This window comes from Gekko japonicus, unplaced genomic scaffold, assembly GCF_001447785.1.
Source record: "Gekko japonicus isolate JY-2015 unplaced genomic scaffold, Gekko_japonicus_V1.1 scaffold1155, whole genome shotgun sequence".
In the NCBI taxonomy this organism is placed as follows: Eukaryota; Metazoa; Chordata; class Lepidosauria; order Squamata; family Gekkonidae; genus Gekko; species Gekko japonicus.
In genome coordinates this window covers 386,786-413,658 of record NW_015166457.1, presented here as the reverse complement: position 1 = coordinate 413,658, position 26,873 = coordinate 386,786, and the positions used below count along the sequence as shown (strand labels likewise).

Sequence of the window (26,873 nt, the reverse complement as noted above, 5' to 3'; positions counted from 1 at the left end):
AATCTAAGTTGTTGGAAATCGACATGGGAGAGGAGGATCTCCGCTGTTGAGTGAGATCAGCCGGTATCGAGTCATCAACAGGGGGATGAAGCCCAGGTTCTCAGAGAGAACACTTAGGGGCATCCCTAAGCCCCGAGAGGCCAGGAGGCTGGTCAGGGGCCACAGAACGGGCCGAAGTCACGGACCGAGATCGTCTGGTGCAATCTAAAGTGCGTGGATGGTCATCACGTTTGAAATGACGAAGGTGATCGTACCGGTGTCGACGAGGAGTAGGAAACCTCAGATAATAATGATAGTAATCTGGTCGATCTCGTTCAGTATTCATCATCAGAAGGCGATTCCGAAGAAGAAGATGACTGGTGATGAATAAGATGCTTTCGATCATATCGAGATCGATGGCCAGCAGAATGCTCCGTGCCCTCCAAATGATGGATTGGGGTATGGGAGTGTGGCGTCGGAGATCGAGAATCCCAGTGACAAGACAAGTCAGGAAGAGCTCTCATAGATTGACCCAGCAGAATAAGGTCAGAGGCTGAAGAGAGCATAGGTGGCGGTGTCAGAGGCCGCAAAGTGGACTTGTTAGGTACAACAGCCAGGGGTCGATGTCGTTAAACCAGTAATGATGACTGGGTCGACAGCTGAAGTTGAAGCCGATGTCGAGGGCTTGACTTTCGATTTCGAGGAAGCCTTACCCTCAGGACGTGTAGATTTTAACTTTGGTGCCTTCTAATAGGATTCTGATTTTTTAGAAACAGTCAAAGCCATGGCAAGGGCGCAAGGCTTCCTCTAAAAGCACAGCCCTAAGGCAAGTCTCCCTATTACGTCGAGCTTGTCTAGTAAAACTAGCACAATGAATAAAAGTATCGACTCTATGGGATTCCCCGAGACAAAACAGGCAAAAATCGTGACCGTCATTTGAGGGAAGTTTAGCTGGGCAATAACGGCACCATTTTTAAAACTTTGTTTTGCCCATACGTTCTCTACCCCACTCACTATAAATAAAAGGGGGTGTGTGTGAGAGGAAAAAAAGAAGTATTTTTTAAAAAATCCCTTTATATAAGAACAAGAAAAGTTGAAGAGTGAATATGGAAGGGAATGAAAGAGAGAAAAAAGAGAAATGTATACTTAGCTGAGGCAAATACGGAGCAACAAAAATGAGGTGTGAACACACAGGCGATTGAAGAACTGAGTGGGAGGCGGCTCTCTCCCCCACTCCAGGCATGCGCAGTACGTGCCTGCTCCCTAGGGAGGGAAGAGAGCCCGCCAAAAGCTTTCTGAGGCAAAGCTCTAGACGTTTCTCCAGTCGAGGTCATGCGCAGGCGCCCAACCCATGTGTGGGACTGCACAGAGACCACGACGAAGATCTACTGTTTTCTCTACATTTAATATAATCAGAAACTGTTGCACAAGACTGAGACCCTGCTGTTTTTGTCTTACTTGTCTGCCATAGAGAGTTTATTAGTTTGCTGTTTATAGTTGCTGGTTAGATCATTTTGCACTCGCTGAACAAGCTCCTCATCAATGGCATACTGTATTGCTGACAGGGTCACATCCAACCACCAAGGTGAATTGGAACGTATCTAGATTCAGGAAAGAAAACGGGCTCATAAATAACATTTCACATTCCCCTCCCCCCCGAACGTATTCTGCCAAACTGAATTAGAAGCACACCTTTCTCAAAACTGCTGAGAGTTCAAGCCATAGCTGAACAACGCATACTTCAAGTAAATTATATTACTGGCAGATTTAACCACCTGCAACCCATTCAACTATCTTAGTTAGTTTCAGATCTTATTTGTAGACACAGACACACCTAGGTAACTTTTGCAGAAGAGATGCTATTCTGGAAAGCTTATTAGAGAATAAACTTCCAATTCTCCCCTGTTTTAATGGTTTGGCTCCATAAAAGATTTCTAAAAGACAGAAAAACCAATAACAATAAAAACCGAACAACAAGCAATGATTGAAGCTGTGACACTACATTGGAAAGCATATTTGATCCGTCATACTATAAAAGAGAAGATTTTTCTGCCAAATTTATGGCAAATAAACTGAGTGATAACCCCCAGGTCTCCCTTTCCAATGGACCTATTTCATTAAGAACATTTTTTCTCATGCATAAATGTGTACAGCTTGTGAGATACAGTAGCATCTGGAGAATCACTTAGAATGTAATACAAATAAACTAAAGAAGTTTTAGATATATTTATAAAGGCAAAAAGCAGACATGCTAGTGAGATCTTACTTTCCTCTGAAGTTCATGGATAGTCTGTACCACTGGTTGTAAAGCCTGATGGGCTTCAGCTACTTCTGCATTTGATTTACTCATGTAATGCTGTCGAAGTTGTTCACACTGCATTTAAAATGATTAGCCAGTCAGTTTCCTTTGCACAAATAAATACCCCCCCTCACCACATTCTGAAACATTAAAAACATACCTAGTTAATACAGGTGTGCTGCAACTCACCCCTGCCCATGCTCCTCAACCCCCCCCCCCATGTTACGGCATTCTAGACTTCCTAGGGCTGTTGTGGTCCATTTTTAATTACCTGCATTTCCAATTGGTCATAAAAGCAATCACAATAACAAGCATCATCATCATATATGTGCAGACCTATTTAATGGCAAGCCTTCAGACAAAGAGCTTTACAGGCTGTTATCTAGCGATGACCAGTCATACCTCATAGGCAGTGCATTTCAGTAACAAATGCTCCCCCAAAAAATCATAAAATAGGGAGCATTTTCTTTGCAATCACCTTTCAAACACTTACTCACACAGCACAGCACCTTATATAGAACTTCACTAAGTGCAGAGGGCTACTCATATGAGCACTGGGAACATCAGAGCAGTATCATACACAACTTAAGTTTAACAAAGATATCTGCTCTGACCATTATGAAAAGACTCACATGGATAGAGTAACTGCTGTCTTTCTTCACTTTGTGGATTACAACCTCTGAGTGGGAACTCTCATTACTCTGCAACATTAAGCATACTGATAGTGCTCGCATATATTAGAGCTATAATGGTTTTAAAGGATCAGCAAAATGATTTTCCTTCCTGTAACCTGAAGGATTAGTATGACAATTGTCATTCTGTGGGTACAGAAAACTCAAAAGGGAATTAAAGCCCTGTCTAGCTGGTTCTTGTTTAATCAGCACTCAATATGGGTTGAGGACAGCTTTATCCACAAGTCTGGAACCAGCCAGTCTCTTGACTAGGTGCCACAATATAGGAAAGATATTTCAGGTAACCTAAGGAATCCAATATACTTTCAATAAAGGAAGCCAGAGCCTTCAGTTCACACCACCTGAACAAAGCTGTCAATGATAGGACATTTTGGAGGTCATTAATCCACAGGGTTGCCATAAGTCAGAAGCGACTTGACAGCACAAAACACACACAAACATCCCGGAAAATCTACAGCAACTAATAATTCCATTTTCATTATTTAACTTGTCCCAGATACTGTCTTCAGTTCTCCTTCTGTGCCTCAATACTTCAATCTTTGTTCCCTTTAACTGAACATATAAAGCTGTCATACAGTTAGACCATTTACCAAGGTCAGAACTGTCTACTCTGACTAGTAGTGGCTGTTGAGGGAATCTTTCACATGTCCATCATCCTATATATATAAAAGCCATAGCATATTGGCACTTTCCAGCTCTCCCATTGGTTGTGCTGGGTGCTCCATCAGCCACTGGCCCATCAACCACCACTCAAGAGTACTTGTGTGCCATTGGCTGAGTGCTGGGTTCACTCTTCTCCCCCGCCCACTGCTGGCTTGGCCACTCTTCCCTGTCAGAATAAACTGGCAAAACGGCTGTCTCTCCTGATGAAGATGCTCCTCCTGCTTGGCTCCTCCATGGATGGCTGGCTACTGAGGTGAGCCACCAGCCATCAAACAATTATCTTCTCCTCTTGCTGTGGGGCTCACTTTCTCATCAGGGGCTGTTGCTAGGCAACCAAGCTTGGTTCTGTCAGTAAAAAGACTGGGGCAGGAGGCCCTTTCAAGGCCTACTTTGGCCTTTGTGGGGAACTCATTGGGGCCAGTCCTGACTAGGGTTGCCAACTCCAGGTTGGGAAATACCTGGAGATTTTGTGGTGGAGTCTATGAAAGCCAGAGTTTGGGGAGGGGAGAGGCCTCGGCTGAAAAGAATGTCATACAGTCCTCCCTCCAGAGCAGTTATTTTCTCCAGGGGGAGAGAGATCTGTTGTCTGGAATCAGTTGTGATACCAGGCGATCTTCAGGGGCCGGTCCGTAGGTACCGATCAGTGCCAATCGGTCGGTGTAGACTGAGATCCATCGGCATCGGAATTGTGTCAGTTGAGGGAGAGGCCATCATGTTCAATCGAAGCGGACTCCAATAAGGCCACCTGGAGTCTTGCTGCTCTGTTCTTTTGAGTCTGGTTCAAAAATTTAGCACCGTGAATGCAGGAGTTTGGCTGATGTGATTCCCCGAGGCAAAGGAGGTACAGAGAGTGTCCACCCGGAGGCACTAATCTGGGCCCACACTGGGTGCAGCACTTGGAGAAAAAAAATCCCCTCACAAGTAGAAGTTCCCAGGCCAGAGCAGATCAACATGGTGGTCAGAAGGAACTGTCAGGATACTGGGGGCCCGCCCCCTGAGCATGCGTGCTGGAGGCCTGCGCATGCCTGAGGGAGGGGCCCCAGATTTCCTCAAGAGCTTGTTAGAAGTTTCCCAGATTGGGGTCAGCGCAAGCGCCTAATCCCATTGGTGTAATGCATAGAGACCATGACGAAGATCAGTGTGGTGTAGCAGTTAGCGCTTCAGAGCAGGGTCTGCCAGACCCAGACTCTTGATGTGGAAGCTGAGTGGGTGATTTCAGACCAGTCACAGACTTTCAGCCTAACCTACTTCACAGAGTTGTTGTGCAGATAAAAAGGGGGAGGGGAGAATGATGTAAGTTGCTTTGGTCCCCACTGTGGAGAAAGACTGTACTTTTCCTAGGCAGTGGCTGCAGAAAGGGGGAGGAGATGGAAAGCTGAAGTCAAAGTGGCAGATAAAGGTAGCCTGATGGTTGGCTTGGAAGGAGCTAGGGTTGCCAACTCCAGGTTGGGAAATTCCTGGAGATTTGAGGGGTGGAGCCTGGAGAGGGTGGGGTTTGAGAAGTGGGACCTTAGATAGGTAACAATTCCATAGACTCCAGCTTCCAAACCAGCCGTTTCCTCCTGGTGAACCATTGTTGCCAATCTCCAGGTGAGGGCTGGAGATCACTCAGAATTACAACTGCTCTTCAGATGGCAGAGATCAGTTCCCCTGGAGAAAACAATGGACTCTGTGTCATTATATCCTGCTGAGGTCGCCACAGCAAATTGATGCTGAGTGCCCAAGGCCAAGGCACCCGCCCAGAGCCTCTTTCTAGAGCTCATTGTATTTATTTTCACAACGGACTTTATTCCTAGTTTCACATAATGTGCAAAACAAAAATTTTAAGGGGGCCATTTTTACAAAGGAACTGCAATGCTAATATAATAAAAGCATAGGAGCGCGACCTACAAGGGATAGTGTTATAGTCTACTGCAATGTTTATTGTACATATCATCTTCCCTTTTTTACTGCAAAGCATGCACATGAAAGCTTATACCCAGAATTAAACTAAAAAGGGTTCCAGAGGAGATCCGGGAAATTACAGGCAAGTCAGTCTGACATCAATACCGGGTAAGTTGGTGGAAACTGTTATTAAGGAAAGAATCAGTAGGCATGCTGATGAACAAAAACTATTGAGGCAGACTCAGCATGGGTTCTGTAAGGGATGATCTTGTCTCACTAACCTGTTAGTGTTCTTTGAGGGAGTAAACAAACATGTGGACAAGGGGGACTCAATAGATGTTGTTTACCTTGACTTCCAGAAAGCTTTTGATAAAGTTCCTCATCAAAGGCTCCTAAGTAAGCTCAATAGTCACAGGATAAAAGGACAAGTTCCCTTGTGGATCAAAAACTGGCTAATCAATAGGAAACAGAGAGTGAGTATAAATGGGAAATTTTCTCAGTGGAGGGTGGTAAGCAGTGGGGTACCGCAAGGATCAGTACTCGGTCTGATGCTTTTTAATTTGTTCATTAATGATTTGAAGTTGGGAGTAAGCAGTGAAGTGACTAAATTTGTGGATGACACAAAGTTGTTCAGGGTGGTGAAAAGCAGGGAGGATTGTGAGGCACTCCAAGGGGATATGTCGAGGATGGGCGAGTGGACGTCACCATGGCAAATGGGGTTCAATGTGGCCAAATGCAAAGTGATGCACATTGCAGAGAATGACTAAGAGAGATCTTGGAGTCATAGTAGATAACTCACTGAAAATGTCGAGACAGTGACTGCAATAAAAAAGGCCAATGCTATGCTGGGGATTATTAGGAAGGGAATTGAAAACAGATCAGCCAATATCATAATGCCCCTGTATAAATCAATGATGCAACCTCATTTGGAATACTGTTACCACACCTCAAAACAGATATTATAGCATTGGAAAAAGTGCAGAAAAGGGCAACCAGAATGATAAAAGGGTTGGAACACTTTCCCTATGAAGAAAGGTTAAAGCGCTTGGGGCTCTTTAGCTTGGAGAAACGACGGCTGAGGGGTGACATGATCGAGGTTTATAAGATTATCCATGGGATAGAGCAAGCAGAGAAAGAAGTACTTTTCTCCCTTTCTCACAATACAAGAACTCGTGGGCACTCAATGAAATTGCTGAGCAGTCGTGTTAGAACAGATAAAAGGAAGTACTTCTTCACCCAAAGAGTGATTAACACATGGAATTTACTGCCACAGGAGGTGGTGGCGGCTACAAGCATGGACAGCTTCAAGAGAGAATTAAATAAACATATGAAGCAGAGATCCACCAGTGGCTATTAGCCACAAGGTATAGATAGGAACTCTTGGTCTGGGGCAAGCAATGCTCTATATTCTTGGTGCTTGGGGGGGGGGCAACAGTGGGAGGGCTTCTAGTGTCCTGGCCCCACTGCTGGACCTCCTGATGGCACCTGGTATTTTTGGCCACTGTGTGACAGAGTGTTGGACTGGATGGGCCATTGGCCTGATCCAACATTGGCTTCTCTTATGTTCTTAAACTTTGTTGGCCTTAAATGTGCCACTGGAGTCAAACTTTGTTTTATTGCTTCAGACCAACATGGCTACCCACCTGAGTCTATCCCCTACTTCTGTAACCCTCTTTGCATTGCTTTCCACTTCTGTAATCCTACCAGCATTGTTTATTGGAGGTCTTTGCTGCCTGAATGAGTTTTCATGTTTTGTAATCTGTCTTGAGCCTCAGTGAGAAAAGCAGACTAAAAATGAAGCTTAATAATAATCAATCACTTGCTATCTGATTTCTTTAACTGGAGGTGCCAGGGCTGAACATAGGATCTTCTACATGCAAAACAGATGCACCACAACTAAGCCATGCCCCCTCCCCAAATTTCACAGTCTTATTTTGACCATCTGCAACACTTATTTCACTCTACTGCCCAATATATGATCCCTTTGGTATTAATTCCCGCCTTGCCAAAAAACTTCAAGCCTCAAATGTACCTCAATGTCTATAGTATGCGGATCTTCACCCTGCTAAACCTCACAGCTCCCAGATCTACTTTAACTGATGTAGTCCTCTTCCACCCTATTCCCAATATTTAAATGCAGCTTTTAAAGAAGATTTTAGCCATTTAAACTTATACAAGCATAAGCCTCATCAGGAAGGGTTAATATAATTCAATTCAGTGGATGTCTGAGAAGGTGTGGTAGCTCTGTTCCTAACAGAGTAGCTTGAATGAAGCTAGGAAAAGCCAGACAAGACAGTATCCTTTAGGATGCTACTGATTTGCTTTTGCAGCTCATTGCTGCTTACAAGAGAATGCCACGGGCTGTATCTGAAGATGCAAGTATGGCAGTTGCATTAAAGGCAGGATTTGTTTACACATTAGAACTTATAAGCACACTTGTCATAAACCTGGGAGCAACAGAAATTATTCTTTTTTCTAAACTGGCTATTGTACAAAAAGCGTCTCTTAACACTCATTTAAATATACACAATGGATTCAAAGTCACCTCTTCCTGAAGTCTGCCATCTCGTAAGGTGGGGGGTATCCCAGGATGCTTTGCTGCCAAGAGTTCCATCAGGTTATGTGTTGAATGAAGCCTCTGTGTGTCGGTAAAAGGCAAACTAAGTTTAGCACATTACGGCAGCAACATACCAACAACAATTTAATCTATTGGATCCCAGCACCAAGGCAATATTTGCAGGCCCAATGGCATTGAAATAAGTAACCCTTTTAACTGTATTTTGAAGTTATGGCTGTATTATCAGAGGTAAACATGGCTATCAGTATTCAACATAACAGAAGATGCAACAAAGAGAGAACAGTAACTTTTTAATAGTTTCAGGTCAAACCAGAAGAAACTAAGCCATAAACCAGCCTTGCAGTTAAACATTTGTTCATACCCTCTCCCCCATTTCACAAGAAGGAGAGACTACTGTGTTTCCAGGTTGGGGCAACACAGTCGAACACTGCACATTGTCTCCCCTTCCTGATGCACTGAGATTGCCCACAGTCATGTGAACTGAAGTGGGGAAAGAGGAAGATGGGCAGCTATCCTGGGTAGCAGCAGACTGACCCCTTAAACCATGCAAAGTCAATATAACCATAAAGCAGTAATCAGAAAAGGATGTACAGTTTACTATTAGAACCTGAACACAAATAATCTCATAACAGCATACAATTTTTGTCATTTCAGGCTAAAGAACCTGAAATAAGATTACTTTCGATTACTTTTACCACTGCAGAAAGCAAACTAAATGCATCTCCTGTCCAGACCCGGATCAGCCCATATCTGCATAATCTCAATGCTTCCAAACCAACCAGTGGATAAAATGGTCACTTAGAGGTGATCATAACAATTACATTGACGGGAAGCAAATCTGACCACTTCTATTGCAGCCTTTTACAGTAGAACTTCTATCACCACAACCATCTCGTTCTACTTTATTATACTCTAAATCCAATCACATCAGTGGTGTCATACAATGTGTGTGTGTGTGCGTGTAACATACATTGCAGCAGTAACTGCTCACTGCTAATTATACTATTAATGGCACACCACTGATTCTTGGACCCTGAATTAACAGAATAAATATACTCACTTAAGAAGTTTGCAATTATAAATCACAATTCATATTTACAAAATACACACAAGCAGGGACCTGACAGTTCCTTTTCTTAGTTCCTGTTAACTCATAAATGATACTATACGTGTATGTTTTGCTTTAGAAGTCCTGAGTTAACCTCTTATGGAGAACAGCAGGTGGCACTAATGTAAAATGAATGAGTCTGAAGTACAAAAATATATACCTGGTGACAATAAGGCAATAAATAAAAAGGAAATAATGTCCCCAGGACTGTCAAAGTCTTTGCACTGGTTTAAAAAGCAGTTTCAGAGCTTGTGTACATACTTGCAATGAATCAGTTTTGAGCTTTTCTTTGTGCTCTTCAGAGGAACGCAGCACTTCTCTATACAATTCAGCTGCCAATGCATATTCTCCTGAAAAATGAGAATAGTTTAGGCTAGATCAATGGGATTTCAATGTGCCAGATGTCCAATTACCTTCAAGTAGATGTACAGTGCCATAAGGGCTTTGTTTTAAGCAAGCTCTTAATTATAAATATCTGTGCTTCACTCATGTCACAAAGGAGCTTATACCATGGAATAAATTCCACTGTGAAAACAGAGATTGAAAAGTTCTTAATATGAATTTTAATTTCAGTAGAGGCAGGAATGTCTTTTCTTAATTTCCTTTCATAAGAGATGCAAATAATTTTTCTGGCAGGCATTTAACCAACTCTTTTTTGTTTTTACTGCTGACAATTGCCTTGTTTTGTATTCATATGTCTTCTATTTAATTTTCTGTGGGCAATGTTGATTATTATTATGCATTTTATGGAGCTCTGAAAACCACTCTGATCATTTCAAAAAGTGTATGTATGTGTGTGAGAGATTAACAAACTCTAGTAAGTTTCAATGTAATTAAAATATTTTTTGTTGACTTAACAAAGGACTATAAATATTAAAGTGGCATGGGAACAAGTGTAAACAGTCCTGTGTTAGTCCTAAATATTTCTTATGACAACACAGAATTTTTTGCTCCACTATACAAAACACATAGCACATGGTCTATATTTAGCAACACAGTTATGTTTTCCCCCTCCTTCAAGATGTTCTTTCAAACAGGGCAATTCTTGTTTCCCTCTCTGCTGGTCAGTGCCAGAAGCATAATATAACTTTATCAGCTGCTGCCAACTCAAAATGAATTCTGTTATTTAAAAGAATAATTGCAAGGGTGTAAAGAAGCCATTTTTAAAAAGCTTTGCTTGAGGGGGCTAATTGAACAGTGAGCTGCAGAGACCAATAGTGTCTCACAGTCAGATAGTGTTGCATACTTTTAAGAATATACTAAATTATCAAAACCAACATACTGCAGATTGAAATCTAAATTATATACAGCTGGAACTCATTCCTGGAATGAACTTTTATTGGTATTTTATTATTTGGTCTGAATTAAGAAATAAAAAAGCTTTAAGAGACTTATGAAAAAGAGAAACGGCTATATTAATCATCAGTAAGAAACTAATGCAAAACACACTAGCTTGGGTATAGGGAACCACGGTGGAGTTCTACTCACAGAATGTGGCTTTCCTGCTTCTCCTGTCCTACTGCAACCTGGTGTGCCCTCCCCTGAAAGTTGGACATCTGCATTTCGGGGAACCCTTGGGAACAGCACAGTATGTAGCAGCGGTAGGAGAACTGACAGGAATAGTTGCCTCTGACCTTGCCTGGAAAGGAGCATCCTTCTGATTGCTCAATGGCTGGCTTGGATCAAGTCACTAGCATAAGTTACTTTTTTTAAAAAATACACCAACCGTGTTCAAGATGAAGCTAAGTTCTTGCCATCAAGACCAAATCACTACCAGCTACACATTCTGGAATATTCATATCAGGATGCTGTAGCCAGCCTTGCAGCCTATTACTGGAGGCATCTGAGATGAATCAAATAAGATTGAATTGACTAATTTCTGAAGAAAGTGTACTTAATCTTAATACTAGCTGAACACATGCACAAGGTATACCCTGAACTATGTTGCATTCATTTTACCTTTAATTATGTGAATACCAGCTAAGCCATTCAGAGCACAGACGAGTTGCCTGTGAGCTTCCTCACATTCTGTTCGACATTTTTTCTGCAGTGATGTTAGAAGCTCCTCCATAGTCATTGTGCTGGAAGAGAAAAAACAAACGTGAATTGAGGAAATGCATGCTATTCCAGAGATCATAAGAGAACATACATTGGCCCCGGTCACACGGGCAGGATCTGCCCGCCTTAAAAACATACTTGATAGGGCAATAAATGAAACCGCTTCCAACTGCTAATATTTGAAAATGCTGTTCTACTGCTAATCTTTAATAATCATTTTTAGCAAGTTGTTGCCAATTATTATGCAGAAGGAGTATGGATACTGCTTTTATTCAGACACATTACATGTAAATGATCAGAGAGGTGGCAGGAGGCTACAGTGACTGCTGAGAGGAAAGTGGTATGACTAACTAGGACCAATGTAGCATGAGATTATAGTGAGAAAAAGAGTAAAAAGGAATCAAAGTTCTTACTTTAGTACAAGAGCTGAAAAGAATTTAGGAAGGTTATGCTCTAAGAAAGATATAGATTTATTAATAGGCCTGAGATCATTCAGTCTTCAAAAGCAAGCACTTTTGAGCTCTGCCTTTCCTGGATAAAAGATTGCCTGGGGACCCCAAATATGATCTCTACTGAGAAACAGAAAGATATAAAAGCAACCACAAACTAGTTTGATAATCACACAAAGGTCTGATAGAGTTAACGGCTCCCTGTTCCGGTCATCTTTTTTTCCTATTAGTCAAAATTCCTAGCACTTGGAAGTCTTTTTTGTATGTGCACAGGAACACAAAAGATACCCATGAGCTCTTTCATTTTCCAGGTCTAAGAATGGCTGTTGATCTGAAAAGAAAAGTGCATGGAGACAGCCTTTTTTTAACACGGTGCTTTTTATAGGAACTACTTGTTTTGTTGCTGTACTTTTCCCACTGCAGTTGCTATGGGACTGCCACCCATGAACATTCCACTGGAATTTACGGAGTTCTTGGACACTTAAGGCTAGAGCTGCTACATTTTACCTATACACGCCTTAAACATGCAGCAATGCTAATATGAAAAGGGCTAAGGTAAATGTGTGCTATTGCTCCCCCCTAACCAGCAAAAAATACATGTTGCTACCAATGTTCCCTCTAAGCTGTGGAGTCTTGTGAGCAAAAATTCCACTTTGTGAGCTACGGGCATTAAAGCTGTGAGTGAGTGATTGGGCTGCTGCATACATTAGTTTGCTCTGGCGCCCTCCTTCCTGAGCTAAGGCAAAAATCTGTGAGCCGGAGGCTAAAAAACTGTGAGCTAGCTCACACTAACTCAGCTTAGAGGGAACAGTGGTTGCTACTATTAACAGTTCTGAAGCCATCAGAGTATAAATGGTCAGCAACAACAAATTTCCTACTGAAAGTATTTCATCTGCAGGAGCAGAGTGTGGAAACCAGTAATTTGTAGGGTTTAAAAGCATTAATTGATTAATCAGCATTATTATTTCTTTGTTACAGATCAAACTGTGAATTTTTAATTGGGTCTTAATTGATGCTGGGTACTGTGAGAGATTATTTGACACTGCTGGCTTTGTTGTAAACAGTTGAGTCAGACAATTCAGTAAGTTATTTGGGTTATTTAGTTGACAGAAAATTACTATGGTACACGAAATAACCTCAAAATATCTAAAATACAGCCCATTCTAATGGAAATGATGCCTACTTCAAAGGGACACCTGCACTCCAGTGAATAAAAATAGCACTGCCTTTTTTAAATATAATTTTTATTGAGTATATATTTCATATTTCATAAAAGTAATTCATATCCTTATATATCATACTCTCGTTCATGTTTTAAACAGAAAAAAATAAATTGAGGTTACATTCCATCTACACAACCGACAAACCAAACCCAATCCCAATTTAGTTTGTATCCTCTTCTTTTTCTTATTCCCTAATCCCACCCACTTATGAAACCACCATACAACTCCCTCTAGTCACGTTCCAATCTTTAATACATCCTTTGGGTCTTCAACGAATTATTGCTCATTCTTCTAACTTCTATTCACTCAGTCTTTATTGTTGTTCTACCTACTTCTGTACCTAACAAAGAAAGCTGGACAGGGTTGTCTTTGGTACTGGGGTCTGAAGAGGAAACCCCTTCAGCAAGAGGATAACCGATTAAACCCTGTCAGCAGGAGAATGTCCCACCTCTCTGCTACTAGAGGTCTTGGGGAGAGCACACCCTTCCCCTCCTTGCCATGCCCACTGGTTATAACACTTCTACTTCTATATTATTGTCACTTTGTGTGCTTTTACTAAATAATTACCACTTAAAATATAATTCTAAATGCCCTACTTATTTAATTGCTTTCAACCTAGACTATTATACTATTTGCCAAAACAAACTGTCTCCTTTCAGGTGTCTCCGTCTGTTTGTTTGATCACTGCATCTAATAGCTTCTTCCCAGTGCACTCGTTGTGAGCTGTGAAACTTCTGCCATTTCAATTGACCACTAGGTAGCCTAATGCAAGCCATCTATATTGAATTCCATGTTCTCTCAGTGTCTTAACTGTTTCTCGCAGCTCGTGATAAGTATCTCGGCTGGGACGTCAGCAAACAAGAAAACAATCGTGTCTTCAAGGCACAGTCCCTCTTTTCCCCTTGCGATCTTAAAGAGTTTGTTTTTGGTCTGTACCTCCATTAACTCAATTAGAATATCTGTTGTGACATCTGGAGGAGCTCTTTTTGAGACATTTAAACGAAAGGCAGTGGTGATTATTCTTTCTGAAATCTGTTTCCCCTGCTGAATGAAGTATCTGCCGCAGCCATATATTTAAAGATGCAGTAAGATCTTCTGCTTTGGAGAAGTTCACTGAGACTCCATGAAGTTTGGCCTTCCTTTCTCTTAATTTAGTTTCTTGGAGTATGATTCTATTTTTGGCCCAAGCCTCAAATTCCTTTACCTCCTTCATTTTGTCTGCTGTTTTTTCCGCACTCTGGTACGCTGCTTCAGCTTTCTTCTCCGTCATCTTCAATGCTGTGGTGAGCTCATCAAGTTTCTTATTTATTGGCTCAATTATTTGTTTAAGTTGGCAAAATTCTTTTTTCAATTGTCCAATGTCCCCACTCAGAGTCTTTATTTCATTTTTAAGTTCATCTCTGTCAGAGCATGAAGAATCATAGTCTGGTAACTTGGGTCAGAATTGCTTCCTCCCATCGCCATATCCTCCGGCAGAGACATCTCTTAGTCTTCTGAGTCTTCAGAATCTGTATTTGCCTTCCTTGGGGGTCTGTAGGGGGGACTTTTGCTCCCTTCTTCCCCCTAGTCCCTCCCATACCCGGCATTGAAGTTTGTTTATAAATTGGTTTTGTTTTTTGAGAGCAATTTTGATATTCCTCAGTGGGAATAGCAGGAGTGTGGGAGGGATGCAGCCAGCCGGAAGCTCAGTCGCCATGCCCCCCTTAGTTGGGCAAATAGCACTGCCTTTAACAGTAAAGGAAAATGGATATACCAGTCAGCAGACCTCCAGTACTGTCCCCCCCACCCAACATATCATCGCCAACATCTGCTACTCTAAGTACATGCTATGGAGTCAGACCTGTGTCAGCATCAAGATGGAAAGGTCTGGACACATATGGAAGCTACTTAGAACCAGATCTGTGGTCTAGCAAACCTCAAATTGGCAAGAAAATCTCAGACCCCTCTCACCATAAACCTTTCCGGGGATCTCCTCTACTAAAGATACCCAGGAACTGGCAGCAATGTTGCAATGGAGATAATATATATATTTGTGGAGAATACAAGGACAGGTGAAAGGCCATGGACTCCAACAAGATAAATCTACTTGCATAATTTAGCTCTTTGTATTTCTTTCCACTACTAATTCTCTCAGAATATATTATTTAAAACTAATAGTTAAAAGAAGTTAAATTTAAAGGATGATGGTGTTTCAGTTCAGCACATTGGTAAAAACGGGTTGGAGCACAGTAGCTGTTATGGATCTGTCCTGCCAGCTCCCTGTCTCCCCAAGGCCTCCAAAAAGCACTGGAGACTGCAAGACCTGCATGGACAAAAAGCAACTGAGGCAGGCAATCTGCCCCGAGGAGGAGGAATTCAGTGAAACTGCCCTAGTCTTTCTCTTCTGCCAGCAACTTTTCCACCGGCACAAAAAGAAAATAGGCCAATTTCATCTAGTTTCTGCTCCACATTACAGCTCCATAAATCATGTGCTTTTGGTTCACAAGCATCTTGTAACCTCCAGTATCTACTTTTTAAAGAACTTGGGCTTGCTGAGGGAGGTGGTGGCAGCTACAAGCATGGACGGCTTCAAGAGTGAATTAGATAAACACAAGAAGCAGGACCCACGACACTTGTAGGGTGGGTGTATTCCCCGCAGCTCCCAGGCTGCCAAGGCTTCTCCCCGCCACCGCCACCCACAACAACAACAGTGGCAAGCCCTGTGTGGCTGTGAGCCGTCAGGCCCACCAGGCTTCTCTCCCCCTCCACGGCCGCAGCAACAACGGGCTTAGCTCCTGGTTGCGGGGCCTGCCAGGCTTCTCCCCGCCGTCTCCGACAGTGGCAATGGCTGTGGCTCCTAGCCGCCACCCCCACCGCCAAGGCTTCTCCACCCCTGCTGCCACCGCCAGCACCAACCGCGGTGAGCCCTGCATGGCTCTGCCACAGATCCCAGGGGTAAGTGCGTTCTCTGCGCATGTGCAGGGAATGCTTTTTTACTTTTGGGGGGATTTAAGTATACCCCCTATAGTTTTTTAAACTTTTCAAATTTTCTGCACACCTGGAGACTGCCCCAAGTGTGAAGGAAAATCTCTATGCCCCCTATGTGTGGATTTAGATATCCGCACAGAGGGGGCAACTTGGCTATTAGATATATAGATATGGAGCAGAGGTCCGTCAGTGGCTATTAGCCACAAGATACAGATAGGAACTCTCAGTCTGGGGCAAGTGATGCACTGTACTCTTGGTGCTTGGGGGGGGGCACAGTGAGAGAGCTTCTAGTGTCCTGGCCCCACTGATGGACCTTCTGATGGCACCTGGTATTTTTGGCCACTGTGTGACAGAGTGTTGGACCGGATGGGCTACTGGCCTGATCCAACATTGGCTTCTCTATGTTCTTATTTAAGGGTTGGTGGAAAAGATCTGCATCTATGAGCACCTTCTGCTTGCAGTTCATGTGATCAGACCCATGAACTCCAATCACCACCACCTTTTACAGTTAATCTGGTGGAGAACCAAAACCTCTGCTAGCTGTATTTGAGTGTCTCATCTGTTCTCCCTTATATAGAATATATACAGCCTTTGCATGAGTACATGGTGCTTACATAGTGCATGTGAGTAGTTATGAAAGCACAACTTCAAGAACAGAACACTCTACAATTGCTAGAGTCCTTGCTTAGAACACCAATGTACTAAAGAATTAATGCAGGTGTGTCTCCTTCATGTATTGATTTTAGAATGGTTTTAGGATGGTTACCACCACAGTAAATAAATATGAAAAGTACAGATCCACTTTAAGGAACAATTAACCTTTTCTGCAGAGGTAAGAATTCTCCACGAACAGCTTGCGGATGACAGCAGGCTTGTCTCAGGCGTAACAAAGGGTACAAAATAGAAGCAACTGTCCTCCTATCCAGGCTGCTAAGTTTTAGGGACCAATCAGAAATCTTCCTGAATTTTGCCAGAGCATCCTGGCAGCACACCTCATGCTGACGATGATAAAAGTGTCTCTCCACAGGAGAAAAGTGAAGCCAGTGTGTATCTTCTGTCTGAGCAGGAATCTGAATCTAACCATAAAGGAAACAATAAATAAACAACTGAAACTGTAGGTGAAAAAATGTTATCCTTGAAAATCATCTTAGAACATTAAGTGTTTACTTGGTCAATCACGTCCTTCTTTGCTGACCTCCACATTATCTTGGCTATGAAGCTGTAGAGAGGCTGGGGTTTTTTCCTGCAGTAAGGACGATACAGAAGCTGATCCCACCAATATTTTACCCAGTAAGGATCAGCCCCAAGAAAAAGCACTAGTCCATATAGATCTGTATAGAGGAAGAGCGTTTTTTTTTTTAATACATGCAAGTTTGTGATAAATATTTTAAATAAAGTGCTGACATTCAAAAATCCAGTTTATAAAGATCAACTTAGCTCATCATTCTGAAAAGGTAAATTATCTCAAATCCCACTTTCTTTTGGGAATGGGGAAAAACAGTGAAACTGAATGGCTGCTACACAGCCAACAAAAATACAGAAGACCTCCCAGTATACAGCAATCAAAGAACACAAACTGGGGAAGTCGCTATCAAGTGACCAACAAAGGTTCAAAAATTCAGGTCCAAAGATTAAATATAGGTCCAAAGATTTACGAAGAGTCCAGCTTCAACTTCGTTTCGAAGAAAGACTTCAGAAGTGATGAACTATAAAAAATATACAGTATATACGCATGATCTTATAAATAACAACCACATAGCAACATAAAGAATTATCTACTTACCTGAATAATAAGAAATAAGTTCACACTACTTGGTGGTAAAGAGTTGATTTGTTTTTGTGCAGTTATCAAATTATTTATTAATTTATATATATTTGTAAGCTCATGCATGTGTACTGTATATTTTTCAAAGTGAATCACTTCTGATGAAGTCTTTCTTCGAAACAAAGTTGAAGCCGGACTCTTCGTAAATCTTTGGACCTGTATTTAATCTCTGGACCTGAATTTTTGTCATTGTACTATTTTGGTCTTCATATTTGATAATGTATTCTGGATATTTGGTATTATTTAATGTATCTTTTCAATATATTTTCTAAATAATTATCTGCACTGTTCTTTGATTGCTACACAGCCAAGTCTCTACCAATTGTTAAAATAAACTGAGTGTTTCTTTTCAAATACACACATTCAGCCAGCAATTCATCTACAGCACTGATATTTTCCAAAAACATGTGCTAGATCACAAATTTAACTATGACTCCCCCTAACCTAAAAAACAGAAGAGCAGTGTTTGCACACACACAAACAAAAATACTGACAGAGATACTGTTACACTATTTCATGAGATGACTGTGTGACAACCGGGCTGGAAAAGCCTTGGAGCAGAAAGCATGCCTGGAATGTTTTACACATCAACTCCACCTGCCTATCAGCTGGCCAATAGTAGCATGGAGGCTTGGGAGCAAAACTATAATTTAGAGAGTGTTGAGCATCAGAGGGAAAAAAAATGGGGTGAGGAAATTCTCCAGTTCAAGCTTCTAATAATAACCTGGAAAAGGAGATAAGAATCTAGATCAAATTTCTCAATTGTTTATTTACCTATAGTCTTCCCATAATTAGGGAGCACCAACTTATACAGTAGAACTGTGTGCTTTGAAATGTAGATGTTCTTTACAATTCCTCCTTATTGAAAACTAAAGTAACGTAGGAGGAGGCACTATTCCTTCAGGCCTTTCAAAAGGAAGTCTGTGGCTATCTGTTCTTCTCTGAAACCAGAGATTGGTGCCTTTTAGAATTACTGTGCTAAAGGCAGTGGCTATTTATTCTGTATTAGTTTGCTGTCTTTCTGATTAGGTGATATTTTTACTGGTTTCATGGTTTCAGTGGTAACTGGTGACTTAGAATTTTTAATCAATATGTTTTAAGTTGTGTGAACTAATAAAATAAATTGATAGTACCAAGTATTTATATCCAAGGCTGCTTTTGTCTTCTCAAACAGCAAGCCCCCATGCAATAGCAACTTTCTTTAGAAATGGAGGGGACCTCTCAAAAGCAGGTTGTGATATGGTGTAGAAGACTGCTATTCCAAAGAATAAAGTTAAAAATTCTATTCTTAACTAGTTTTTTGAGCCTGACCACACTTCTGTGTGAGACTAGAGGACTGACTGCTCATACAGATTGTTCAGAAGTGACCTTGGACAACAGTATCCTTGATGTTTTACCATTCAAAACTACTGTTTACTCATTGTCAGAGGGAAAAGATGAGCTGCCTCATTCACCTTCCAATCCTCGCTGCACAGGTGTGCCACTGACACACCAGCGATTGATTCCACTCAAACGGAGAGCCATTTCTGCAGCCTAATAAAAGATGACAAAATATAAGGAAAGTCCACAAGAGCTAGGAAAGAAGGTTGCCTCATGGTGTCATCAAGTATACGATAAAAGACAGAACTGTAACACTTATAACTAGTCCTCATCTTTTTAAACACTTCTTAAACATCCTATGTTAAGACAATTTTAAATTCAGCACCTTGTGGACAGTAAAGTGGACTCATGTGGGGAAGTTTATAGCTGTATTAAGAGCTATGACTAGATTGTGACTACCTGCTTCAGCTATAGTGAAGACATCCAAGTAGAAAGGTGACTCAGTGAAGGTCAGAGTTTCCCTGAAGGTTGCATGGCCCATAAGCAGAGACGCAGCAGTGTATACTGTTATGGTTGAAACAGCTTATCTAATGAGCTGCAAGATCTGAACAGAAGTACTGAAACTGCATACACAACCACCACCATCCCAAATTAGAGCCCTTTCCTTTCCAGTCTCCTAGCATAGTCTTTTGTCTTTGGAATCAGCTTTTCCAGTATGGTCTTTTGTCCTCAGTTCTTCCTTCCTTCTGTCCCCTCCACACCTTGTCCCTAGGTTCCCACTGCTCAAGCCCTCCATCTCTGCCTCCTCTTCCTTTCTTCTTTGGATCCCTTTCTTCATCATTTCCCACTCTGCTTCCCAGGTGTCTGACTAAACATATTTTCTTCTTGACAGTGAAGTGTTCAGTGGGAAATATTCATCACACAGCCCTAAATAGCTTCTCTTTAGTCAATGCAGCGTCTAGACCCAAGGGCAGACCCTGTGCCTCTTTAGATGGGCATTAAACTGACTAACATCTTGCTTTAAACTATGAAGTGGTGCAAAAGACATGATGACCTAGTTCTTTAAACTGTCAGAATACATTATGCTAAGTGATTGGGGTTTTTTTTAAAAAAGGACAGTACTTCATAGCCAGTCAAACCTCCAACAGGGAAAACATTTAACAGCCAGCACCTCCAAGGGAAAATAGATCATTAGTCACTTCTGAAGGATGAACAAGGGCAAATTTACATCCCTGTGTGCTTTAGGCAATGCAAGTAAGCTTCTCATTTGTATTTTCACTTTAATGCTTCTCACGTTCAACTGAAGCATACCCAAGAGAGTCTCTCTCACCTTTGCTGTAGTGCATTCTACCATTTGTGCTTCATCCAGACAAATTCGCCACCACTCCACTGCTACCAAGGGGCTCGGAATGGCCATATACCGCTTCTGGTTTCTGAAACGGCGGCCATCTTCACTATTGCTGTGAGGAATGTCCACATAGTTCAGCTCACTACGAAGGACATCATAAGTGGTAATCACTACTTCCTGCTCTGCTAAGATGTGAGGCTGCAGGAAACCATGTTTCTTTACTCCTTGATAAACCTATAAGAATGTTTGCACAAAGCACAATGGTGTAAATGACGATAATTAGGAGGTTTCCTAGTTGTGGGGGAGGGCAGACAGTCCACTGATGACTATTTCCTGTTTTACAAGTATATTTTAATAATATGATGAAAGCTTTGAGTAGAAATCACTGAGTAAACATGGGTTAAAAATGCAGTTCTCTGAGAGTTGATGTATTCTACATTGTTTCAGATGTTCACGACAGAGAAGATTTTAACAAAGAAAAATAAGTCACCATCCACAATTAATGGCTCTGTATGTCTTAAAGAACAACTTTGAAAAAAGTAGTAACTGGATAAAAAATTGACAGAGAAAGCATAGCAGAAAGCATGTTGGACACAACAGATTCATGACAGAAAAAGCAGTCCGCTTCCAAATATCCTAAAATAAATAAACACAACACTGTAGATTTAATCCCATTGTATAGCTCAACTACCAAAATCGGTCTGCACTGGATTATTTATGATGCTAAAACAAACTAGTCAATCTCAGAAACTGAGCTACATTTTAGTTAACATTATTACTACTACTACTATTTATTTATTTATTATTGCCCCATCCCAGCTTGCGCCGGGCTCTGGGTGATGTACAGAAGAGGCACAAAGCCGTAAAACAAATGTACAAAACATTGAAAATTCAAATATATAAAAACAGAATGACAATTTGAAGAAGACCAGATTAAAAGAAATCCTAGATAGCATCCTTAAAAATTACATCCCAGTTCTGGACTGCCTGGCCACTTTGTATAACCAAGATGTACAATGCCATCCTTTACAATTTCATACTTGTTATTTACAAGTATATTCACTGGCAAATGCCAAAACTTTCTGGTATTTCTACTGGCCTCCCAAAAATTCTTAAGGATTGCCATGAACAAGCACTCTTTATTATAACATTTACAAGGCAGTACTCAGATGGAAATGTATTCCCACTCCACCCACTCGGTGACTAATTGCTGTACCTAATCAAAAGCACTTTCTAAACAGCAAAATACATGCAACACTCTTTTCTATGAAACAATCTTACCAGCACTCGAAGGGAAGACGATCTTACATGCCTGTTGATCTCATCGACCCACTGGTGACATATGGAACTAGGAGAGATTATCAAAGTCGCTCCTGTGGGAACTGGTTTCATTGCTACAAGGCAATGAGGACAGTAAAAGGGCTTGATCTTCAGATTTTCTTCCTTATAGTTCACACACTCAGCATGCTGCCACAGGTGACAGTTTAGGCACTGAACACGTGCCTTGTAGTCTACTAAGCCAAGCTCCCCACAGATGCATTCAAAGCGGTAGTCAGGTGTGTTGAAAGGAAAAATGGAACCAGGGTGTTGTACAAAAGTGCTAGTGTGTCCTTGGGAGACTGGAGATGGTTCTTCTTTCCGCTCAGTAACTTCCTCAGAGTTTTTAGGAATTTCAGTAACACCACATTCATTGTCTTTGGAAATAAGCATGTTGCATTGCAAGACAGTAGACGCTAAGTCGACAGGTCTATCTTCAGCTTTCCATCTCTTTGGATCCAATTTGCTGGTTGCACAGTAATCATGTTCTTCTGCTGGCAGAGGTGATTTAAGAACATCTACAGAGGATATGTCCTTATCTTTGAATTCTTTGGTTTCATTCTTCTGTTTCTGCAAGGTTTCTTTCTGGATCTGATTTGAGTTTACTTTCTGATTTTTTTTTAAAGAAGAAAACAAATTGAAACGTAATAAAGCCAAATTACCAATACTATGACTGGCATGCAATCATCCTTCTAAGATCAGAAGGCTTCCCTGTACAGTGGCACTGCTCATTTTCTCCGCACCACCAGGAGCATTTTGAGGTGAGCATGAGGAAGGGAAACCAGAAATTCCCACACTGTGCACATAGACTGCTGAATTTGGAGATCTGGATCGTAGCCTTTGTAAAATCCAGGGTGGTGGCAGGGGATGAAGCTGAATGGAAGAGTATTCATGTTTTGGGCTTGTGTATATTTTGCATCTTTAATTATTTCTGCAAGTTTTTAAAATATGCTTTCTAAAACACTTTTTAAAAATACACCACTACTCAGTTATTTTCTCTTCTCTAATTCAGCATCATTACAGCCTAATATTGAGTTGTAGGGACCATGGCACTCCAGTCTTCACCCACCTACACTGGCTTCCAATTGGTTTCTCGGCACAATTCAAGGAGCTGGTCTTGACCTTCAAAGCTCTATAGGGTTTGGGACCAACATGAGGCCTTGCTTCAGGTGCTCCCGCCTTCTGAGATTAGGCAGGTGGCAACCTGGGAGAGGGCCTTCTCAGTCATGGCACAAAAGCTCTAGAACTCTCTCCCCAGGGAGATTAATCCTTTTTGTTTCATTTTGCATTCCCTCAATGATACCTCCTTCTTAACCAATGTTTTATGTTCTGTACGTATTTTAACTTTAAAAAAAACCTTTTTAAAAACTTGTTTTAATGAAATATGTTTGGAAGGGAAAATTATTTTAATTGTTTTATAACGTCATTTTATCACATATAATTTGTTAGCCTTATAAGGGCAGAAAGGCCAAATATAAATTTTATATTAAATAAATAAATAATGGGGGGATCCAGCCTCAATTGAGTATGATGCTCTTGTGACTGATTAATCCATGCTTGCATTATACCCAAGGACACCACTTTCCATTATATGTATTTGCTCCCACCCTCAGTCATCAAGGCTACACTCAGTTTTTCTTGGTCTAAACTAGTCAAACTTTTTTCAACCTTTTCAAACTGCCTTGGGATGATTCTGGAGACACCTTACAGCAAGATTTGGGATTACGGCTGTTAAAAAAAAGTGCAGGAAGACTTCCAGTAGAAAGGCCGGTTAAAATCTCCCATACAGCCAGTCCCACATGAATGCCATACACTCCCATTCATAATGCTTCTCCTCCCAAAGCAGCCTCAATGTAATGCTCAACACCTATACAGAAATAATAAAACCCGGCTTATTTCCTATGTGAAAAACAGTTAGCCTCCCAGCTTACCTGTTTCTTGGTTCTACTGCAAAACTTCTGTTCCTTGTAGTTTCTGCCCAACTTAAAAGAGCCTGCAAGACCATGGCCTTTGACCTGTTCTACTACCTTCTCTGCAATTAGCTTTTCCAACATTCTTTTAAGGATCCGACGGTTTCGTTGTATGTCATATTTGTATACAGCATGGACGTACTTAAAAATAGCAAAAATAGATGCTCCCTTTTTTACATTCATTTCTTTTATAGCTGTTAAGAGCATTATTCGCAAACCTGCAGAAAGGAATGAACAGATAGTAATAAAGACGCTGCAACATAATCATTATGATTAGGAACCAATGGCTTAATTGTATTTTTTATAATTAGGTCTATATTAATTTAAAATCTATTACTACAATGTTTAAATTAAGAAAAATGAATATTTGTAATAGAAGGAAACACAACCAATTTATAATCAGTGAATTGATAAATATATTTTTCTGCAGTAGATTAAATATGACAGTTCAGTAAATGCAAAGGAAAAAATAATTGGGGGGTGCTGCTAATTGCTTTGTTCATTTTGGTGTAATCTAAAAATTACATTCACCTTAGAAGGAAATCTTCAGAAAAACTGGGCCAATTCACTTTTTATGTTGTTGTTGTTCAGTCGCACAGTTGAGTCCGACTCTTCGCGACCCCATAGACCAGCTCCCGCCAGGCCCTCCTTTCTTCCGCTGTCCTCTGAAGTTGGCTCAATTTCATGTTCTTTGCCTCTATGACACTGTCTAACCATCTCATCCTTTGCCGTCCCCGTCTTCTTTGACCTTCAATCTTTCCCAGCATCAGGGTCTTCTCCAGTGAGTGCTCCCTTTTCATTTGGTGGCCAAAGAATTTGAGCTTCAGTTTCATTATCTGGCCTTCCAGGGAACAGTCAGGGTTAATTTCTTTTAGGATTGACTGATTTGATCTTCTTGCAGTCCAAGGGATTCTCAAGAGTCTTCTCCAGCACCATAGTTCAAAATAATCTATTCTTCGGCGCTCGGCCTTCCTTATAGTCCAACTCTCGCAGCCATACATGACTACTGGGAATACCATTGCTTTGACCATGCGGACTTTTGTTGGCAGGGTGATGTCTCTACTTTTTATCATGCTGTTTAGAGGTTCGCCATCGTTTTCCTCCCAAGGAGCAGGCATCTTTTAATTTCATGACTGCTGTCACAGTCTGCGGTGATCTGGGATCCCAGGAACATGAAGTCTGTCACTACTTCCACGACTTCCCCTTCTATTTGCCAAGGAGTGATGGGGCCAGATGCCATGATCTTAGTTTTTTTGATGTTGAGCTTCAAGCCCAACCGTCGTGGTTGTCAAGGACATCGAGGTCTTTCTTGTATAGTTCTTCTGTGTATTCTTGCCATCTTTTCCTAATCTCTTCTGCTTCTGTTAGGTCCCTACCGTTTTTGTCCTTTATCATGGCCAGCTTTGCATGGAACGCTCCCTTGATTTCTCCAATTTTCTTGAAGAGATCTCTAGTCCTTCCCATTCTATTGTTTTCTTCTATTACTTTGCACTGTTCATTCAGGAAGGCCTCCTTATCTCTCCTTGCTGTTCTCTGGAAATCTGCGTTCAGTTGGGTAAATCTTTCCTTTTCGCCTTTGCCTTTCGCTTTCCTTCTTTCCTCTGCTATTTGTAAAGCCTCATCAGAAAGCCATTTTGCTTTCTTGCATTTCTTTTTCTTTGGTATGGTGGTGATTGCTGCCTCCTGTACAATGTCACGAACCTCCGTCCATAGTTCTTCAGGCACTCTATCTATCAAATCCAGACCCTTGAATCTATTCTTCACCTCTACTGTATATTCATCAGGGATGTGATCTAGGTCAAACCTGAATGGCCTCATGGTTTTCCCGATTTTCTTCAGTTTAAGTCTGAATTTTGCAATGAGTAGCTCATGATCTGAACCACAGTCAGCTCCAGGTCTTGTTTTTACTGACTGGATAGAGCTTCTCCATCTTTGACTGCAAATTATATAGTCAATCTGATTTCGGTGTTGCCCATCTGGTGATGTCCATGTGTAGAGTCGCCTCTTAGGTTGTTGGAAAAGGGTGTTCGCTATGACCAGTGTGTTCTCTTGACAAAACTCTGTTAACCTTTGCCCTGCTTCATTTTGCTTTCCAAGGCCAAACTTGTCTGTTATTCCGGTTACCTTTTGACTTCCTACTTTAGCATTCCAGTCCCCTATGATGATGAGGACATCATTTTTTGGTGTTAGTTCTATGAGGTGTTGTAGGTCTTCATAGAACCGGTCTACTTCAGCCTCTTCTGCATCAGTGGTTGGGGCATAGACTTGGATTACTGTGATGTTGAATGGTTTGCCTTGGAATCGGACAGAAATCATTCTGTCATTTTTGAGATTGTATCCCAGTACTGCCTTTTGCACTCTCTTGTTGACTATAAAGGCCACACCATTTTTTCTACGAGATTCCTGGCCACAGTAGTAGATATAATCGTCTTCTGAGTTAAATTCGCCCATCCCTGTCCACTTTAGTTCACTGATTCCTAAGATATCGATGTTCAGTCTTGCCATCTCATTTTTGACCACGTCAAGCTTACCTTGATTCATAGATCTTACATTCCAGGTTCCTACTCAATATTGTTCTTTGCAGCATCGGACTTTCCTTTCATCATCAGACACATCCACAACTGAGCGTCCTTTCGGCTTTGGCCCAGCCACTTCACTCTTTCTGGGGTTACTTGTACTTGCCCTCTGCTCTTCCTCAGTAGCATATTGGACACCTTCCGACCTGAGGGGCTCATCTTCTGGCATCATATCTTTTAGCCTTTTGATACTGTCCATGGGGTTTTCTTGGAAAACATACTGGAGTGGGTTGCCATTTCCTTCTCTAGGGGATCACGCTTGGTCTGAGTTCTCTGCTGTGGCCTGTCCGTCTTGGGTGGCCCTTCACGGCATAGCCCACAGCTTCATCGAACTACGCAATCCCCCTCACCACGACAAGGTAGTGATCCATGAGGGGATCACTTTTTATACCTGTGTTTAGTTCTACTGTTTTATTCCTGACAGTGCTGGTTGTGTTCTTTTGTTGCTTATTATATTTGTGTAGCTGATTTTATACTGATGTTACACCACCGATACTTTTGAAGGCCTGAATATACATATTTTAAAATAAATGGCTAATACAACTGATAATTTTGTGTAATAATTTTACTATTGCACTCTGACTGGATAATTAATCTTATTCTAAATTGGTTTAAAA

General features: G+C 41.4%; 1 protein-coding gene across 2 annotated transcripts in view; it reads right to left on the bottom strand.

Moving 5' to 3' along the window:
- Positions 1–26,873, bottom strand: part of SHPRH (SNF2 histone linker PHD RING helicase, E3 ubiquitin protein ligase) — a 75,079-nt gene that overhangs the window by 24,706 nt on the left and 23,500 nt on the right. Inside the window, exons 8-18 of one of the 2 annotated variants that reach the window (XM_015412045.1) lie at positions 23,642–23,898; positions 21,675–22,319; positions 20,376–20,627; positions 19,180–19,258; positions 17,068–17,231; positions 16,720–16,976; positions 11,163–11,284; positions 9,465–9,553; positions 8,063–8,155; positions 2,246–2,353; positions 1,438–1,580 (exon numbers count right to left, since the gene is read on the bottom strand). In XM_015412045.1, coding sequence (XP_015267531.1) covers positions 1,438–1,580; positions 2,246–2,353; positions 8,063–8,155; positions 9,465–9,553; positions 11,163–11,284; positions 16,720–16,976; positions 17,068–17,231; positions 19,180–19,258; positions 20,376–20,627; positions 21,675–22,319; positions 23,642–23,898 — 2,209 coding nt within the window. The remainder of the gene's footprint in view (positions 1–1,437; positions 1,581–2,245; positions 2,354–8,062; positions 8,156–9,464; positions 9,554–11,162; positions 11,285–16,719; positions 16,977–17,067; positions 17,232–19,179; positions 19,259–20,375; positions 20,628–21,674; positions 22,320–23,641; positions 23,899–26,873) is intronic. The other variant, XM_015412046.1, reaches the window with a different exon arrangement.